Consider the following 21,231-nt stretch of genomic DNA (forward strand, 5'->3'; position numbering starts at 1 on the left):
GTTTACACAGGTTATCCAATGTAGATGACACCTATACATATAGATAAACCATGGTAATAACCAATACAAAACCAATTTTAAAACAACAAAAGTCACATAAATTATCAAAAATACATTTTTTTTAATCTAAATCGTAAAAATATTATTGGATGAGCATATTGTTAGAAAAAAATCGAGTGAATGAGAAATTGATGTCTAAAATGGTAATGATTTAACAAATCACTTTAATTAAATATGAGATTATCATAATATTGTGTGATTTATTCTGATTGATTTTAGCAAATCACTTTGGTCAAAATTGAGATATCAGAATATTGTGTGATTAATTCTGATTGATTGTCATAAAACCATTTTGGGTAACAACTGATATTACCAGAATAAGTGTGATTAATTCTGATTGATTTTTAGAAAATCACTTTGGTAACTGCTGATATTACTAGAATAAATGTGATTAATTCTGATTTATTTTCAGAAATTAAGATTCCAAATTTGTTGGATATTTGAGCATTAATCACTAAATTCACACATATTTTCAACTCTCCATGAAGCTTATAAAAGGAGGCTTCTCCTCTCATTCTAGGACACACAGATACAGAGTATCACACACAATAGACTTAGTTTTTTTTCTCTCTTCTGTCTCTGTAGTATTTTCTAGTGATAGAGGGAAGACTTGTTTCGAGTTCGCCTAAGTAGACGCAGTGGTGCTTTCGTTCTGTTTTATAGGTGTTGTATCCCGCAAAGTGGTAATTAGTGGTGAAAAATACACATTTATTGATTTTAATAGTCAAAATAAATTAAGTTTTAATTAATATTTTCATGAAATTAATATGATTTATTTTATAAATGAAAATATTGTTTATGATTTAATTTATTGTTATTTTGTAGGAATTAAAGTTGCATTTTGGCCCAAAATGAGCCAAAACAAGCCCAAGCCCAACCTTGCCACCACTTGGACACGTGGCGCGCCTCTATTGGCTGCACTTGGTCAATACTTTCAGCCACATTTCAACCCAATTTTTTGAGGGTTTTAGGTCTTGCACATTTCCATTTTGAGCTCTTAAGCTCATATTTTGTGGTGTTTTAGAAAAATGTCAAAATGACCATTCACTAAAATAGCTAGATTAATATTAATAATAAGATTTGATTTTTCAAAATCATATTTTATTATTAATATTTCAAATTTATTTTTTAGACCCCATTTATAATTTAATTTATTTTTAGTCATTTTCTCATTCTATAAATAGGGACTCTTCTTTCACATTTGGTATGTAATTTTTAGAGTAAATAAACTATAGCAAAATTTCCACTCACTTTCTTCTCATATTTTCTTCTTAGAATTTTGTGAGAATCATGAGCATAATGGCCTAATCTTCCTAGGAAGGTTAGGGATGATTCCATATGTTAGTGATGTTATTTTGCTACTTTGATTTATTTTATTCTTAATATAATGTATTTGAGTTATTTATGTTTTTTCATCCTCATCTCTATTTTGTTATCTTTATTTACTTGCACTAATAGTATATAGAATTAGTCATGCTCTTTCTATGTGCTTCTAATTAGTAAAAGTAATATTGATACATAATTTTATGTCCAATCTTCTAATGCATTATTGCCCTTGGGTATTTTGTCATTTTTAGATTTTTCATAAAATTAACATTGTGCTCCTAAAGTAAAAAACTTTATAACTCAAATGAACGTTTGTTAGAAAAAAAATATGGACTTTAATGTTAGATTTTCCAAGTAAATGTTGGGATGTGAACTATTTACTTGTGTATTTTTATAAATCAAGTAACTAAGTAACCAAACAAGCATATGGATGATTCTTAAAACCTATCTATTTCTCAAACTCTTGATTACACCTTACTTTTATTTCACTTATCTCATTTTATCATTTCATCAAAAAGACAACATCAAAATCTCAAATCTATTTTCATTTCCATTTTTATTTATTTCATGTTACTAACTTTTTGTGTTATTTTCTACTAATCTTTTGGTTTTAGGTTACTTCCTTGTGGATCGACTGCCCGATTTTACTACAACTAGCGCTTAGTGGTAGTCACATTTTGGATATTAAACAAGTGGTTGCTCACGAATCCTCTAGCATCGTTCAGGTAGAGGAGACAAATCTGCTTTAAGGAAAGTGTGTTTTGCGTGCCTCGACTTTGGTTTATTCTTTGTATTGTATTTTTGTATTTCCGCTCTTCAATTAAATACATTAATATATGTATATAGGGTATTGCTCATGTGCAGCCCTTAAAACGTATGCACCCGTAGAAACTTTTTTTTTGCACCATTAGATCAAATGAAGGGCTGTGTTCTTTCAGAACTATCTCTCTTTCTCTCAGAACTATTCTCTCTCTCTTTCTCTCACAAGTCACTACAAGCTTTCTCTCTCTATTTCTCCCCATCTTCGTCTCTCTCCCATTTCTCTGGTTGTTCTGAAGATCAATGGAAAATAGATCAATCGAAGGGCTGTGTAATTAAGCAAGGGCTATGAGATAACTTTCTCTCCGAAAAAGCTGGCTCTCTTTCTCTCCCAAATATTTTCTCTCTTTCTCTCCCAAATATTTTCTCTCTTTCTCTCAGAGTTCTTGTTGGATAAACTTATTGCAGGATCTTTATTTATTTTCATGCAATTTACATATTATCAAACAAACATGCAAATTCCTAGAACATGCTCCTATGAAATTGATACAAATACAGAGTAAAGTAAAAACTTACATTACGCAGCGGAACTAGAACAACTCCATCCTTCAATCTTTCTAACCCTTGATTCCTTTCTATAGCAGAGTATTATCAAGAGATTAAACAAGATCAGCAACACAGTCTTCCTCACCAAGCCTTTGATCAACCTAGAACTAGTGTGGACTGGTTCTCAACACATGAGATAGAGATCTTGAAGAGAAGAAGAAGAGAGAGTGGCCAAGAAAGGTTAGACTGTCTAGGTTTTCACTTACCAATCAACTGAAACTCACTTCCTTATGAAAACCCTATATATCATATTCATTATATAGGCAACTTAATGGGATTTATTTAAATTTAAATTATTTAAAAATAATAAACAAAAATAAAAGCTTTGGGCTGCCATAAATGGACTTGGGCACAATCTCTTTGTTTTGAATTTAAATCCCAACTGGGCCTAAATTCAAAACATTTTATTTTATTTTAATTAATTAATTAAATCCTTATTTAAATCAACTAATTATAATTTGAAATTTGATTTAATATTATTTATTTATATTGATACCAATTTATCAATATTAATAAATTTACCTAAAGATTCTCTTTTATTCTCTAAATCTCATATCTTTGTAAATTTTCCAAAATTAACCTAGTCAACTTTAAAAATCATAATTGATAATTAAATCAATTAATTGAGACATTCTAGCTGATTTACTCAAAGGTGATGCGGGGACCATGGATCCATGAAATCAAGCTCCAACAAGTTACCGTGAATTTATTTACAAATAATTTCACTACCTTATTAATTCCTCATGACTCCACTATAGACTCGGAATTGAATTCTTGAATTCATAGAACGTATTTTCAAAACCATAAATACGTTATCCATTGTTATAACCATTACAATCACTCAATCCTCTATTGATGACTTACTAACGAGCTGGGTGCAAATTGCCGTTTTACCCCTCATTAGTATTTTATCCTTAACTCCCACTAAGTTCCTTATAAATGATATTTTCGTGAACTTAATCACAGAAATGAGATCTCATTCGTTTAACCTTTTGAACAAAGCAATTAAGGAAATCATCTTTTCACTTCTCATACAGAAGTTATAGATTTCGTATCTGTGAATAATACTCCCACTCAATTACACTAATAAATCTCCAAGATGTAAGTATGGGCTAGACCGTAGGGTAAGCTGGTAACGAACAAGTCAAAAGATTTAAATAATATAATTAGCAAAATATTATCACTCAGAATTAAGATAGACTTAACATATGGTCAACGTTGTGACATTGATTAGATTTGATAACAACGATACTTATTTATCAATCAATAATCAATATCGGTCATAGTCTGATGTAACTAAATACATCCGATCTTATCTACTTGGTCGATGCCTTGGACAAGACATCACACCCTGAATGTGTAAGTAGATCATATCGTAGATTGCCTAATCAGTGAAAATCCAATGCATTGATCTAATCTTAGGACTCGTTCTTTTGAACATATAATTACAACTATAATCCACTGTGACCTAGTCACTATAATTGTAACTATCCATAAGTTTGGGATTTTATAAATGTTTGTATTATTTCAATAATCATGTAATAAAATAAGCAAGCAACATGGTTGTCAAACTAAATGATTTCTACTACTTTTATTGATAATATGAAATCGTGCTACATGTCTGACATGGTTTTATAAGGGCATAAAACCCAACAGTTCTCTCTTTCTTCTCTTTCTGCTATCTCTCTTTCTCTTAGAAGTCACTACAAGCTTTCATTTCATCAGTATTGACCTTATTTCTCCCCATCTTTGTCTCTCTCCCATTTCTCTCGTTGTTCTGAAGCTCTCATCGACACATGGGTAAGTTCAAATCTGTTATTATTTTCTTGCCTTTAATTTATCTTTTACTTTCTTCAAGGTCTCTGAACCTGCATGAGTATAAATTGTATGTGAGTTGTAACACACTGGTGAAAATGATGAACTCTTATTATTTTAACCTATTGATTTGGGTATATTATTAAACGAGACTTTAATTTTAATTGACACATTATAGTATATCAGAAGAAATTAAAGAATTAGCAAAAGCTTCATCACTTAGAGTCTTGAGGTGAGAATTGAGATCCCCTGTTCATTTCATTTTTCTTACGATGCTCTGTTATATATGTATCACTCTCATTTGTAGTTGGAGTAGATCTAATGAGTTTCATTGTGTTATGATAAAGTGTGCTTATATAGTTTGGAAGGTGGACATAACTCGTGTGCCCATAAACTGTTTGACATAATTCCTCAGTTACCTCATACATTGTTATTTTTTCTCTAATTACATATTTGAATCTTGGTAAGCCCTGAGTATAGTAGTAATTAGATGTTAGGAAGTTATACATTAGTTTGTACATATGAATCTCTATCATTATTTGTTGATAATAGAAATACAAGTTTGATCAGGTTCAGGCCAAACCACATTTTGGTTTTGGGGCTTGGCATTGCCTTGCATTCCCTCTCTCTCTCTCTCTGAACCCGAATGAGTATAAATTTTTGTATACATATATATATAATTTATTTACATGGTTTGGCCACAAGGGATGAATGTAGTTGAACAAAATATTACATATAAGACCACATTAGCTAATAATTTTGGAGATACTTTATTGACTCCAGAATTAACTATTAAGCCTCTTTCTCTATATCTCTCTATGCTACCAAATGTTGAATATTAATTTACACCATATATGTGTATAAAGTATTATAGAAATTGCAGGTATTTGCAATAGTATTGAATTTTTTTAATTTTATTGAGATCAGTTTTTTGGTTAATATTTTTTGTTAATGTTGCAGAGGTTTGATTTTTTTTCTGTACTATTAGCTAGAGGATATATATTTTGTCTTTATGTTATGTTTCTTTTTTCTTGAAGGAATGAAATTTGTTTGAAAATGATTATTGTATGTTTGTTAGTATATTTCCCCATTTTATGTTACTAGTGATTTAGGATGGAAGTTTGATTGTTGAATTCTATAATGGAATCAATACAGAGGCTGCGTAATGATTATGTTGGGTTGAAAGATGATTTGAGAGTAATTAAAGATGAATTACGTGCAATAACTGAACATGGGAAACATAGACATAGTGAGGCAAAAAAATTTGAGCGTAAAATGGTTGAAAAATTAATTGGGAGGAAGGAAGATGTTGCTTTTGTAAATCCTTTAGGTAAAGACAAAGCAACTGATTTTGATAGACACAAAGATGGTGTCGTTAAATGTAGTGGGGTTGATAGCAAAGTGGAAGACTTAAGTAACAGTGAGTTGAAGAAGTCTGTAGGAGATATTCGGGGGTTAGATGATAGCTCAACTAATATAGAATGCAAAAGGAAGAAATGTGTTGGTAACGGAGAGGATAAATGTTTTGGGGGAAACTTTGAGAACTTTGATGATACAGTTTTCAGGATTTCATCCCAATTTGGAGAAACATTATTGCAGCGTGAGATGTCGATTAAAATAAGTAATGGTATCTTTTGGTAGGTTAAAAGTTGATTTTTTTTTTTGGTTTTTTTAATTTACTTGTTGAACCTAATTGGTTGTTAATTTTGAGATTGTAGAAGCCTAGAGTTTGTACGATTAACCAAAAATCTTCAAAGTTGTCGGATGTAAAAGTAGGAAGCCAGTCAGTGTCTAGTAGCATTGGTGGGCCTGTTGATCGGAGGAAAAAAATGGTAAATGTGTAATTGAGTACGTTTTCTATTTATTTGTTATTGTACCTTGTTTTATAATTTAATAGGTTATTTAATTTGGTGAAGACTAAATCACAGACAACTCCACGTGGAGTTTATGTTTCTAATGTTACAATTGGGCATAGCCAAAGCATAGGGCCCTTTAATATCCGCACGCCCATAATGGACGATGATATAGGAAAATTAATAGAATACATATTTGATGATAGTTTGAATCCGGAGTAAGTATATTTTTTCCACTAATTAACAATAAATTTTTTCTTTGCATTCCCAATATTATTATAAATTTGTTTTATTTTTGTGGCACAGTGAGACACTGGTAGACACGAGGTTTAATCATCTCACTCGTGGTTTGGTTCGAACATTGTGTCCTGGTGTTTTTATTAATGGAGAGGTATGGATTGATAATGTTGGACTGTTTAGTTAGAATTCTTCACTTTATTTAGATTTCCCCGTCTTATCTAATATTCATGGATGGTAAGGGTAGGTTTCCAATGTTTTTTTTCTTGTTTTGAACGTAGGTGTTGAATGTAGTATGTGAGATGAACACACATAGGGAACAGCAAGTTTCAACAGAGAGTCGTTCATCATGGTATTTAAATACTAGAATAACGATGAGTACTGTTTCTGTAGCAAAATTCAACCCAATATAAGAGATATCAAATTAATTCTGAATATTTTTGAGTGACAGTGTACTGGAATTAGTATTCAGAACTTGTTTCCTCAAAGTGGTCAATCTAATTCAGCTTGTAAACTCTTTATTGGAAATTTGAATTTATGTGGGAAGGTATATTTATGTGTGGTATTTTTTAGTATTTTTGGGTTTTTTTTATTACTTGAATATTTTATTATTTTGCAGATTAAGATTCCAGTTCACAATGAGGAGATGCAACACTGGGTTCTCTTTATAGTTCATGTAGGTAATGGGTTTGTCAAAATATGTGATTTGTTGATGCTAGGGCGCAAAGAATCATTATCACAATCTCTTGTTCCAATGGTGGTGAGTTTTTAAATTTTTTGGGGTTTTTTTAACTTTTTTATTGTTGGGAGTAAAACTGAGGTGGGGTGTTAATTAACTGGAGAAGGTTTTCTATTTCAAAACTGAAGGTGTAGTATTGGACTATCATTACAGTTGTTGTTATCTTGTTTTGTCCACACTGTAGTTGCAGTAGCTTGATTTAGTTCTCCGAGATGAGCTATCACGGTGAGAGGGACCTGTGAAGTCATTCACATGTTTCAAGGCTTTCACTAATAATGAAGTTGTCAAACAATCAAATGGATATGACTATGGTGGTCATGTGATAAATTGGATGGCACAACGCAACCTTTCTGACTTCAAACCGAAGGGTGTAAGTTTTTATGCTGTACTTTATTAATTTTTAAATCTATCGGGTTTCTTAGTAGTTGAATAATGTTTATATTAAGTAATGGAAGTTTATTTTTTATTTCTTTCACAATTCACAATTCACAATTTTTGTTAAAGTATAACTGTAGAGTCCAAGAACTTTACTTAGCTAGTTAGATAATAGTAGCAATAGTAATAACTAGTAGTAGTTATAGTATGTTTATGACTGTGGATTTTGTTTCAAGCCGGGACTTAGTTGGACACTCGTAGTACCACTTGTAGATTTTATAAGTTTAACCTATAGTTTAAGAATATTAATTATAACCTAAGGTTTGATTAATATGACTGATTTTGGAGATAATATTTGTTATACTATAAGGTTTAGATAGACCCAATAAAGTATTAACACTTGTCATGTGTATGTTTAATGAGAAATTAAGTATTTTTGAGGAATAAGTTTATTAAGAGTAATATTTGAAAATCCTAGAGTCTGCCAGCAGCTTTGAAATCGTTAAAGGACTTAGTCAAGGCTGTTTACTCAATTCAAATTAGGTTAAAAAAGTGTAATTACGTGTATAATATTTCAGCGTATGCCGATATATCGTAGCTCTAGGGGGCGATATATTGCCACACGGGGATACGAAAAACATGTAACTTCGCACGACCACTTCGACGAGCCTCAGGAATATCAGTCCAGGCGATATATCGCCTAACATGGGCGATATATCGACTGTGGTGCATGATTTTTGAATAGTTTTGAAACCGAGCTCATTTTAATCCTTAACCTCTTGATAGTCCAGAATATTTTTGACCGAGTCTTCAGCCTCTACTGAACGATTATTCAAATGTTTTTCAATTAAAAATCCATTATTTTATTCAAGCTAAATGAAGATCTTTTCATTCTTGAACTCTATAAATAGGCCCTAGTACCCAACAATTTCTTCATTCTTCAAGCTGAGTTCAGAGCCTACAAGCTGCTCGGATTACTTTAGAGTGTTAAACACTTGGGTTGAGATTATAAGCTTATCAAACACTTGGGAAGTAAGGTTCATAGTGTATTTCGGTTTCGAGGTGTAGTTCGGTCATAGAAGTATTCAAAGGTATTCCTATTCTTAGTTCCTTTCTATATTGTTTCATTAAGTTCTTATAGTTTTTCTCTACTCAATTCCTAACTCAATATTGTTTATTTCTGGTTAGGCATCTAAGTTCTTTGAACTTGAGGTTCTCGTTGGTAAGTATTTTCTCGATGGCTTAGTTCATTATTTTCATCTCTTTTTCTTTTAGAATACTCATCTCTCTATTAATGGGTTTTAGGAGTGTTCCAAAAATCTCGAGCTTGTTCTCATCATCCCGATATTTTTGGTAAGGAAAATAGGATAGTTCCTATGTGATATGTGCTATGATTTTAATATGTTATGATTATGCTATAGTATGATTTTATGTGTTATGATATATGTATGTTTGGGGCTTATAGTTGCTATATAGCAAACCCCAACACTCTATGTTTTTGGGGCTTATAGTTGCTTAACTAGCAAACCTCATTGTAGTCTGAGGCTTATAGTTGCTTAGTTAGCAAACCCCAATAGTCACCATGTACATGGGTTAGAATTATGATATGTGTTATAGTATTTGATATATGTTCATAGTTTATGTGTATGATTATGTTTCATGCTTGTAATAGATTTTCCTTGCTGGGCATTAGGCTCATTCCTTTATGTTTTATATGTGCAGGAAAATAGTATGGCGGCGGGAAGGTTCTTTGCAACTTGGGATGTGTATTGAGGGAGAATGGAAATCGGTGGACTGCGCGAACGATTCGAGGATGAAGTTGTTTAAGTCTTTTAAAATTATGCTTTGCCTGTATTTTCCGCACTTTGTTTTGTAAAGAATTTAAGATTTAAGTATGTTCTATTTTATTTTCAAACAATGGGATCCCATACCCTAACCGTATTTTTATGTATTTAACCTTTGCTTTACAGTTTATAATAAAGTTATGGTTATTTCATATGTATGTTTTTCTTAAGATTAGTGTCTATGTATAGTAGTTATTATGGCCCAAAGTCTAGAATAGTTGGGTCGTTTCCGTTGGTATCAGAGCAACGGTTCATTCGCATGAAGTTCTCCTCAATACACACACTCAAAGCTCCGAATCTGACCGCCAAGTAAGTATTTAAGTTATAGTTATTATGTTTATATGTATAGCTAACGATTTTAGCCTTTATGTTTCAGTTAAGAATGAACGGAGCATTAACTTATGAGGATATTCGAGCCATTAAGGCTTTAAAGAGAATTAGAGAACCGAGAAACACCGTAGGAGTGCTAGAAAGAATCACTCGGAGGCTGGTTTTGTTTCACAGAGAAATAGGTCACCTTTAAGAATCTAAGCAGATCATGATGAGAGCAATGGAACAATACATTTTAGCAATTAGATTATTTAGAGATTATCATACTGTAATAGCAGCCTTAGAGGAGATATGGGAAACATTGGATAATGAAGATGAATTTCCAGTAGCAATGAGATATTATTTTCTTTTAATTAGGTTCACTTCAAAAATGGAATTTCAGTTTACAAATGAGCAAAAGCATAGAATTTTTATGAACCTTCCTCGAGGGCATTTTGAGGCACATGATAATGAGGACTATAAGGAGTTAAATGATGATATGATAGATGAAGGATCGGATATAGAAGATCCCGATTTTTAGAATAATTAGTTTCATTGTTTGTTTTAATTTATTATTTGTTTTCTTTTATGGTTGTAAATAGTGAAAACTTTCTTTTCCAAATTAATATCATGGTTATTTTGTTATCATGTATGAGTTTGATTTTCTTTTGCAATCATAATAAATAAAATAAATAATGACTAAGTTCGGTGAGGGTGGATACAAATCAATGAACCAAGTTTCTATATTGAGAGTTAGGGGGCCATAATAGTGGGAACGATTTTACTGATCCTAGCCCTCCCTCAATATGGTTAACTTTGGAACAAAGATGAGTTTCAAGCCTGAGAATTGAGTCATATAGGATGATTAGAAACCGACTTAGAAAATAATAATAAAGACGGCTTATTTTTCTAAGTATAGAAACCCACTCTAATAATAAAGAAGACTTATATAATTTTCATAAGAAGTCATAATTATTAGGTCTGAGTTATGTTTGTTTAGATTAAGTTTTTGCCTTAGAGCCTATTAGGGTAAAGTTTTGACATGTTTCTCTCAACTGTTAGAACTCTGCTGTGATGTCGCTTCGAAGATCTGCTCGCACCAATGGAAACGCCTCCAACGCTGCTCCGGCGAACAATGAAGTCCCTTCGGTTCGTAGAAGAGGAGTGCGTGCTGCTGCCAGCCGCAATGCACCGCCGACGCCGCCAGCTGACCACATTGCAGAGATCGCTAGACTGCGACAACAAGTCGAGGAACTATTGCAGCAACAACGATAACAGGCTCAGCCCCAGACTCAGCCTCCATGTCTGCCGCAGCCACAGCCACAACAAATGGCCTCAGCACCCCAACAAGTTGGTCCATATGGGGGATGGCCAGTGGAAAATTATGCGCCATATCTAGTACAGCACATGGAGCCAGTTTATGAGAGGTTCCGTAAACAACACGCTCTAAACTTTGAAGGGACTACAGACCCCTTCGAGGTAGAAGAGTGGCTAAGAAATGTGGAGCCAATCCTAATGCACATGAACCTCAGCAACGCGGACCGCATATCCTGTGTTTTGTCCTTGCTCAAGAAAGATGCCAGGATATGGTGGGACTTAGTCCAGCAGACGCATGATGTTGCCACCATGACTTGGACTCGATTTGTGGAGCTGTTCCACAAAAAGTACTATAATTCAGCTGTACTCACTTTAAGAGTTGAGGAGTTCGCTGGCCTGAAGTAAGGAAGTTTATCAGTGGCAGAGTATGCTCGAAAGTTCGACCGTTTGGCTAAGTTCGCACCGGAAATGGTTCCAACCGACTATCTGAGGGTGTCTAAGTTCGTTAGAGGAATTCGACCGAAGATCGAGCTAGGGGTTAAATTAGCAAACCCAGGAAACACTACTTATGCCGATGTTCTAGAGACGACAATAGAAGTAGAAAGGCTGCAGGCTAACATTAGTAAGGAAGAAGCCTGAGCCTAGACAACAAGGTCAATCTCAGACAATTCGAAACAACAACCACAATCAGTCCAACAACAACAACAACAACAGTCAGAAAAGAAGGCATCCTGACAACAAACAGTCCGACAACGATAAAAGGGCACAGACAAATAATGGAGGAAGTAGGTCGGGTTATGTAGAGTACCCGCCATGTGCTAAGTGCCAAAGGAAACATCCTGAGGAATGCCAGGCAAACACCAAGGGATGTTACAACTGTGGTCAAGAGGGACACCGAAAGAAAAAATGTCCTCAGCTCAAGGCAGAAGGGAAAAAGGAAGATATGATGGTTCCTGCCAGGATTTTTGCCTTAACCCAAGGAGAGGCTGATGCTAGCAATAAGGTGGCCACAGGTCAGGTTTCTATCCTCAATAATATATGTTCTGTATTATTTGATTCGGGAGCCACTCATTCGTATATCTTGTTAGGAATGATAGAAAAACTAGACAAACCTTGTGAAAGATTTAGAACTAGGTTTGTAACCGAGTTGCCTTCGGGCAAGGTAGTTCTATCATCACGGATAGTACGAGGCGTACCGATCAAGATTAAGGACGTAGAGCTAGAAGGAGACATGATAGAACTGGATATCAAGGACTTTGACGTGATACTAGGCATGGACTGGCTAGCACGGCATGGAGCAACCATCGACTGCAAATGCAATAAGGTGATGTTCGAGACTCTTGACAGCCAGAAATTATGCTTCATGGGACAAGTTTTCGGACTACATACACCGCTAATATCATCTCTCAAAGCTCAAAGGATGATAGAAAAAAGGTGTCAAGCATACTTAGCCAGCATCACAGATGTAGTAAAAGAAGCAACGCTTAAGGTTGGAGACGTCCGCATTGTAAGAGAATTCTCATAAGTATTTCCCGATGATTTACCAGGATTGTCGCCGACTCAGAAAATTGACTTCACGATAGAATTAGTACCGGGCATCGAGCCTATCTCTAAGGCACCATACCAGATGGCACCTACGGAACTCAAGGAGTTAAAGACGCAGCTACAAGAACTCCTAGATTTGGGTTTCATTAGACCAAGTAATTCTCCATGGGGAGCACCGGTTCTATTTGTGAAGAAAAAGGACGGAAGTATGCGGATGTGCATAAACTACCGCGAGCTGAATAAGGTAACGATTAAGAATAAGTACCCGCTACCCTGGATTGATGACTTATTTGATCAACTCTGAGGTGCGATCGTATTTTCAAAGATTGATTTACGGTCCAGGTACCATCAGCTCAAGGTGTGGGGAGAAGATATTCCTAAGACAGCTTTTAGAACTCGTTATGGGCATTATGAGTTCTTAGTTATGTCTTTCGGTCTTACCAACGTACCAGCCGCATTTATGGACTTGATGAATAGGGTCTTCAAGGACTACTTAGATAAATTCATCGTAGTGTTCATCGACGACATCTTAGTATACTCCAAGGACGAAGTCGAGCACGAGGACCATTTGAGGTTGATTTTGTCACGACTGAAGGAGCATCAACTCTACGCCAAGTTCAAGAAATGTGAGTTTTGGCTTTCGCAAGTGGAGTTCCTCGGGCACATTATATCCAAAGAAGGAGTTACAATAGACCCATCAAAGGTAGAGGCCGTGAAGGATGGGCCAAAACCAAAGAACACATCCGAAGTAAGGAGCTTTCTTGGATTAGCAGGTTATTATATGAGGTTCATAGAGGGCTTTTCTAAGATAGCCACTCCACTCACCAACCTGACCCAAAAACAGCAAAGATTCAACTGGAATGATAGATGTGAAGAAAGCTTCCAGTTGCTTAAGGACAAGCTATGCTCAGCACCAGTACTCTGTGTACCGACACCCAACAATAAGTTCGTAGTCTACTGTGATGCGTTGAAGCAAGGGTTGGGTTGCATGTTGATACAGAATGGCAAGGTGATAGCCTACGCCTCAAGGCAGCTGAAGGAGTACGAGCAACGCTATCCAACACATGATATGGAGTTGGCAGTGGTGGTCTTTGCATTGAAAATCTGGCACCATTATCTTTACGGAGAACGGTGCAAGATTTATACGGACCACAAAAGTTTAAAGTACTTCTTTACTCAGAAGGAGCTCAACATGAGGCAGCGCAGGTGGTTAGAGCTAGTAAAGGATTATGACTGCGAAATCCTATACCACCCGGGAAAGGCAAACGTAGTTACCAATGCGCTAAGTAGGAAGAGTTATGGAAGTTTAGCAGCACTAGCAGGAATAGAAAAGCCGCTATAGCAAGAGTTGATCAATGCCAGAATAGAAATAGTTGTCGGTAAGCTGGCTAACTTGTCTATCCAGTCAAATTTGCTAGAAGATATCCGGATTGGGCAAGGGCATGACGACACACTAGCAGCACATATGGATATAGTTAGAGAAGGCAAGGCCACAGATTTCTCAATATCAAGTCAAGGATTATTGAGATATAAGGATCGAGTATGCGTGCTAGAAAATCAAGGGATTAAGATGGCGATTCTAGAAGAAGCGCACAGTACCCCGTACTCAGTTCACCTAGGATCGACCAAGATGACTCACGACATCAGGGCAATCTATTGATGGCCCGGGATGAAGAAGGACATAACAAAATTTGTGTCTAAGTGTCTAGTATGCCAGCTAGTGAAAGTAGAACATCAGCAGCCCGCAGGCTTATTGCAACCACTTAGTGTACCAGAATGGAAGTGGGACGATATAGCCATGGATTTCATGACAGGGTTGCCACGAACAAACAAGTAGCATGATTCTGCTTGGGTAGTAATAGATAGACTAACCAAGTCGACTCATTTCCTGTCTGTTAAGACTTCATGCACGGCAGACCAATATGCAGACATCTATGTCCAAGAGATAGTACGGTTGCATGGAATCCCCAAGACAATAGTGTCGGATAGAGGATCGGTGTTTACATTGAGATTTTGGGGAAGTTTACAGCGAGCCATGGGTACTAAGTTAAGTCTTAGTATAGCTTTTCATCCTCAGACAGACGGTCAGTCCGAGCGTACGATTCAAATTTTAGAGGATATGCTACGCGCTTGTGTACTTGATTTAAGAGGATCACGGAATAATTACTTGTCACTGATAGAGTTCTCCTAAAACAATAGCTACCAGTCAACGATCGACATGGAACCTTATGAGTTGCTTTATGGAAGAAGGTGCCGATCGCCGTTGCATTGGGATGAGGTAGGAGAAAGGTAGCTTCTTGGTCTTGAAGCTGTTAGAAAAGCTCAAGAAGCAGTAACGCTAATTAGACAGCGTATGCTTGCTGCTCAAAGCTGACAGAAAAGTTATGCAGATGCCAAGCGACGCGATGTGGAATTCAAAATCGAAGATCAAGTCTTCCTGAAGATATCTCCTATGAAAGGTGTGAAGCGGTTTGGGAAGAAAGGCAAGCTTAGTCCCCGATTTGTAGGTCCTTTTGAGATATTGGACAAAGTGGGAGTAGTTGCATATAGACTAGCCTTACCGCCAGCCCTAATAGATAGCCACAACGTGTTCCACATCTCAATGCTACGCAAGTATGTGTCAGACCCATCTCACGTCCTCAAGTACGATTCGATAGCACTCCAGAAAGACTTGAGTTGCGAGGAACGACCGGTTAGCATCCTAGATAGAGGGATGAAGTAATTACGGTCCAAGAGTATTCCAATAGTCAAAGTCCTATGGAGTAATAGTTCAGAACAGGAGGCAACGTGGGAAATGGAGGAGGACATGCAAGGCCGGTATCCGGAATTATTTGGTAAGTAAATTTCAAGGACGAAATTCTTTTTAGTAGGGGAGAATTGTAGAGTCCAAGAACTTTACTTAGCTAGTTAGATAATAGTAGTAATAGTAATAGCTAGTAGTAGTTATAGTATGTTTATGACTGTGGATTTTGGTTCAAGCCGGGACTTAGTTGGACACTCGTAGTACCACTTGTAGATTTTATAAGTTTAACCTATAGTTTAAGAATATTAATTATAACCTAAGGTTTGATTAATATGACTGATTATGGAGATAATATTTGTTATACTATAAGGTTTAGATAGACCCAATAAGGTATTAACACTCGTCATGTGTATGTTTAATGAGAAATTAAGTATTTTTGAGGAATAAGTTTATTAAGAGTAATATTTGAAAATCTTAGAATCTGCCAGCAGCTTTGAAATCGTTAAAGGACTTAGTCAAGGCTGTTTACTCAATTCAAATTAGGCTGAAAAAGTGTAATTACATGTATAATATTTCAGCGTATGCCGATATATCGCAGCTCTAGGGGGCAATATATCGCCACATGAGGATACGAAAAACACGTAACTTCGCACGGCCACTTCGACGAGCCTCGGGAATATCAGTCCAGGCGATATATCGCCTAGCATGGGCGATATATCGGCTGTGGTGCATGATTTTTGAATAGTTTTGAAACCGAGCTCATTTTAATCCTTAACCTCTTGATAGTCTAGAATCTTTTTGACTGAGTCTTGAGCCTCTGCTGAATGATTATTCAAATGTTTTTCAATTAAAAAGCCATTATTTTATTCAATCTAAATGAAGATCTTTTCATTCTTGAACTCTATAAATAAGACCTAGTACCCAGCCATTTCTTCATTCTTCAAGCTGAGTTCAGAGCCTACAAGCTGCTCGGATTACTTTAGAGTGTTAAACACTTGGGTTGGGGTTATATGCTTTATCATTATAAGCTTATCAAACACTTGGGAAGTAAGGTTCATAGTGTATTTCAGTTTCGAGGTGTAGTTAGGTCATAGAAGTATTCAAAGGTATTCCTATTCTTAGTTCTTTTCTGTATTGTTTCATTAAGTTCTTATAGTTTTTCTCTACTCAATTCCTAACTCAGTATTCTTTATTTCTGGTTAGGCATCTAAGTTCTTTGAACTTGAGGTTCTCGTTGGTAAGTATTTTCTCGATGGTTTAGTTCATTCTTTTCATCTCTTTTTCTTTTAGAATACTCATCTATCTATTAATGGTTTTTAGGAGTGTTCCAAAAATCTCGAGCTTGTTCTCATCATCCCGATATTTTTGGTAAGGAAAATAGGATAGTTCCTATGTGATATGTGCTATGATTTTAATATGTTATGATTATGCTATAGTATGATTTTATGTGTTATGATATATGTATGTTTGGGGCTTATAGTTGCTATATAGCAAACCCCAACACTCTATGTTTTTGGGGCTTATAGTTGCTTAACTAGCAAACCTCATTGTAGTCTGAGGCTTATAGTTGCTTAGTTAGCAAACCCCAATAGTCACCATGTACATGGGTTAGAATTATGATATGTGTTATAGTATTTGATATATGTTCATAGTTTATGTGTATGATTATGTTTCATGCTTGTAATAGATTTTCCTTGCTGGGCATTAGGCTCATTCCTTTATGTTTTATATGTGCAGGAAAATAGTATGGCGGCGGGAAGGTTCTTTGCAACTTGGGATGTGTATTGAGGGAGAATGGAAATCGGTGGACTGCGCGAACGATTCGAGGATGAAGTTGTTTAAGTCTTTTAAAATTATGCTTTGCCTGTATTTTCCGCACTTTGTTTTGTAAAGAATTTAAGATTTAAGTATGTTCTATTTTATTTTCAAACAATGGGATCCCATACCCTAACCGTATTTTTATGTATTTAACCTTTGCTTTACAGTTTATAATAAAGTTATGGTTATTTCATATGTATGTTTTTCTTAAGATTAGTGTCTATGTATAGTAGTTATTATGGCCCAAAGTCTAGAATAGTTGGGTCTTTACAATAACTCGGATGATGAGAGGGCTCGTGTTGCTGTTGGTTTAGTGACATATGTACACAAGAAAGTTAGGGATCAAGTAATGGCTTCAGCGAGGACAAAGACGAATTCCGCTCGATGTGTAGGGAAATAGGTCTGATGATTAGTAATTGTGAGTGAGGTGTGTCATGAAAGATATGGTTAATGGGGTGTGGGTCTATTGTCATGGGAGCTCGGCATATCCTTTTGAGTTAATTTCTTTATTGTCGTATACTTTTAATTTGAACTTGTTGCACTCTCTATATGTGAATGACAGGATGTTTATTGTGTGGGATGATGTTAATTCTGTGTAGATAAGTGTGATATTATTAAAATGAACAATGATGAACCAGCCCCTACTTTCATATATTGAAGACAAATAATATAAATTAAAAAAACTACCATGGCATATTAAGCATGTTCCATTATAGAGCTTCGTATATTTGTCCCACTTTAATTAAGAATAAACATTTGTAAACACCACCCTATCCTATTTCATAATAAGCTCAAGCCAAGAATCATGGTATAACATAGCAGTGGCTGTTTGCATAGCAGTGGTGGTTGTTAGTTGTTATGAAAATCATGGTATATCATGTCCCACTTTAATTACTAGTTGGAGTTGCCTCATAACACCCAACTATATGAAGCTACTGTCTTCAAAATAATGTATGTTTTTTATTATGTTGGTGGAAACTATACTACCTACCATTAAAGGTACCAAATAGGAGCAAACCAATTTTATACAATACAGTGAGACATAGCCTATGGAAATTATAATTATTGAGCCTTCCCATAACTAACAGAGAATATTGTTTTCATTGTACAAGATATATGCGCATTTTCAGATATAACGTGTGTTGTGACATTCGTTAAGATGCAGGAAGTACCATAACAATTGATTCATTTGAAACTTGCATCTTACAGCATATAGAACATTCAAACAACCATGTATATATAACAAGTATGCATAGAACCCATTAACAATGACCACAAACAAAGACTCATGCCACTCCACAGGCCACAGGCACGCCCAATTAATGAATTTGATGCAATGATATTCGACCAAAGCTTTTATACACTAATGACCATTTTTTCGTAAATTTAAATTTATAAATTAATGGCATTACTCCCGATTCAGTAAGTGCAATTACAAGCGTTCCCTCGTACATGATAACAATCCAAGACAACATTAGAAAAATGAACTAGTTGGGTCATTAAACTTTACAGGGTTTCATAACTTAATTGGCAACCAAATGAGATAGAAGAGTACTTAATAAAGCTCCAGACAAAATATAGTATATCCAATTCAATTTTAAAAAATGAATTTCGGGCACAACTACATGGGTTGATCACCACCAACGAAATCAGAAAGGATTTTTCCACCAATTGTTTCCCTCCTCAACTTGTTTTCCCACTTTATTCACTTTATCATTCTGTAGTTCATTGCCTAAATCCTCAACAACATCATTTTCAGTCTCATTCTCATGTTGTGAGTAGTCCATTGAGTTTTGCCTAGCCCATTCATCATTCAATCCCATTCCATAGCATTTGTCATCTTCTTCTGCATCTTCATATTCATCTGACTCTCCAATCACGTGATCCTTCTTCCATTTCATTGGGCAAGTCAACTTGTTGTGTCCACTGTTCTAGCAGACACTACACTTGCGGCGAGTACCTTTTTTTGAGCCAGGTACCTTTGCTGTACCCTTACTTTTTGTGAAGTATGGATCCAACACTGGGAATTGAAACCCCCTGTGTAGAGGCAGGTTATGGCTAATCTCCTTTTCTCCAATCTCCACAACTGCTTTAAGCTTACCGCATAATATGTCAATCTCACATTTTGCAATATGGTATGTTGACTGATTCCTTGATCCAAGATAGGCAAGTTCACCCAACTGGCTACTAATTGCACCAAATCTTGCCCTCTCCGCCTCTCGTTTGTCTAAGGTAGCATCCATATTGCCAACTAGCAAATTGTGAGTCTATTTAGTCTCAACCATCCACCAAGATAGTATTAGTGCTCGAGGCATTGAAGTAATGTTTAGGCGTTTTATTGAAGCAAATATATGCTAACATGGTATCCCACATGACAAAAAATATTGGCATTCATAAACAAAGAGATCACGCTCCGGTGTTACATATACATGCCTCTTCACTTGTTCAGCAGCATACATGCGAAGCTTCAAAATTACTGCATCCTCTTCCTTCGATAGGGTTTTCACCATGTACCTACCTTCTTTCAACATTTGGTGTCGTACCTTGTAGAACATGTTCCATGTGTAAAGATTTGCTAATTCATCCTCTATCTGTGGCAAATTTGTCTTCCTGAGCTCGAGACTAGTGTGAAGTGTAATGTACTCATCCTTTGCTTCACGCTGTCTAATTAAAGATAAGGCCATGTTGACCACCCTCACGAACTCGTACAACTTCAAATTTTGATTCACTTTTTTCTTCAACACCACATTAATACCTTCACTCAGTTGAGTAGTTGTCATTCCACAGAAGAAATTCCCTCTCAGAAATGTTTCATCCCACTTCTCCTTGTCTGCATAAAGTTTTGCAGCATATTCAGTGCCTTGTATCCCAAAATCTTTCACTAAGTGGTACCATTTATCTTCAAACTCGTCCTTTGTGTAGTACCGGAATACCAATTTGGTAAACCTACTCGCAAAAGATGGATCTTTCACTTTTAAAATGGCTTTGTTGTGTAAATGCCAATAACACAATCGGTGGGGTACATCTAGCATCAACTCCTCTAACGTGTTAGCAATAGCTTTGTCTCCATCTGTCACTACTGTTTTGGGTAGAACACCTTCCATGCATTCCAAGAAAGCCCTTGTCGCCCACTTGTAGCTGCTTCCAGACTCATTGTTAAGAATGGCAAAGCCCAAAATGCACGTTCTATAGTGGTTATTAATTCCTATCCATATCAGCAGCGATTGCCCATAACTATTAGTCTTGTACGTCGAATCAAAAGCTACTGCATGGCCATATGTTTCATAGTCTGATCTACATCTCCCATCTGCCCAAAATAAATTAAGAAGACGATTGTCATCTCTACTCAACAACAATGGGTTTTCGTATAAATCATATTTACAAAATTGGTTGGTATCCTTCAATTCGTAAGTTGCCAATTCCGTCTTTTCCAGACTTGATGTCCCACCTTCATCAACTGTATTCCCCATGGCATCTCCACCACCTTCATCAACTGTATCCCCCATGGCATCTCCCCCACCTTCTTCTTCCTCATATTCTTCATAAAAGCGTAAGCCAAATCAATCCCAATCATTCTCTTCGATAATGTCTGTTTCGGACCTGTGAAACATAAAATTCTTCCACAGTTAGAATTTAAATTGTATTTTTTAGCCAAATATTCATATGCAAATCTACAGTAAAATCAAATTGTCCCACTCTTCACATTTCTCTTCAAACCCTTTACCATAATCATAATTTTCGTCTCATTATGATGCGACAAGTTGAAAACGAATTCATGAATCACTCACATATTAATTGAGCAAATACTATGTGAGTGATTTAGGGATTTCAAATATTTAATATATAATATGTGTTCTTTAGATTTGGTTATAATATTGTTTCAAT

General features: G+C 35.7%; 1 protein-coding gene across 1 annotated transcript; it reads right to left on the bottom strand.

Moving 5' to 3' along the window:
* Positions 1-19,700: 19,700 nt before the first annotated feature.
* Positions 19,701-20,852, bottom strand: LOC133785061 (protein FAR-RED IMPAIRED RESPONSE 1-like). The gene has a single exon (XM_062224324.1). It carries the CDS (start codon positions 20,850-20,852, stop codon positions 19,701-19,703), a length of 1,152 nt encoding a protein of 383 aa, XP_062080308.1.
* Between the last annotated feature and the right edge of the window lie 379 nt (positions 20,853-21,231).

The sequence above is a fragment of the Humulus lupulus genome, chromosome 6 (assembly GCF_963169125.1).
Source record: "Humulus lupulus chromosome 6, drHumLupu1.1, whole genome shotgun sequence".
Classification (NCBI taxonomy): Eukaryota; Viridiplantae; Streptophyta; class Magnoliopsida; order Rosales; family Cannabaceae; genus Humulus; species Humulus lupulus.

Coding starts and splice junctions, on each gene's coding strand:
- LOC133785061 (XM_062224324.1), bottom strand. CDS start 20,852: ATGGGGGATACAGTTGATGAAGGTGGTGGAGATGCCATGGGGAATACA.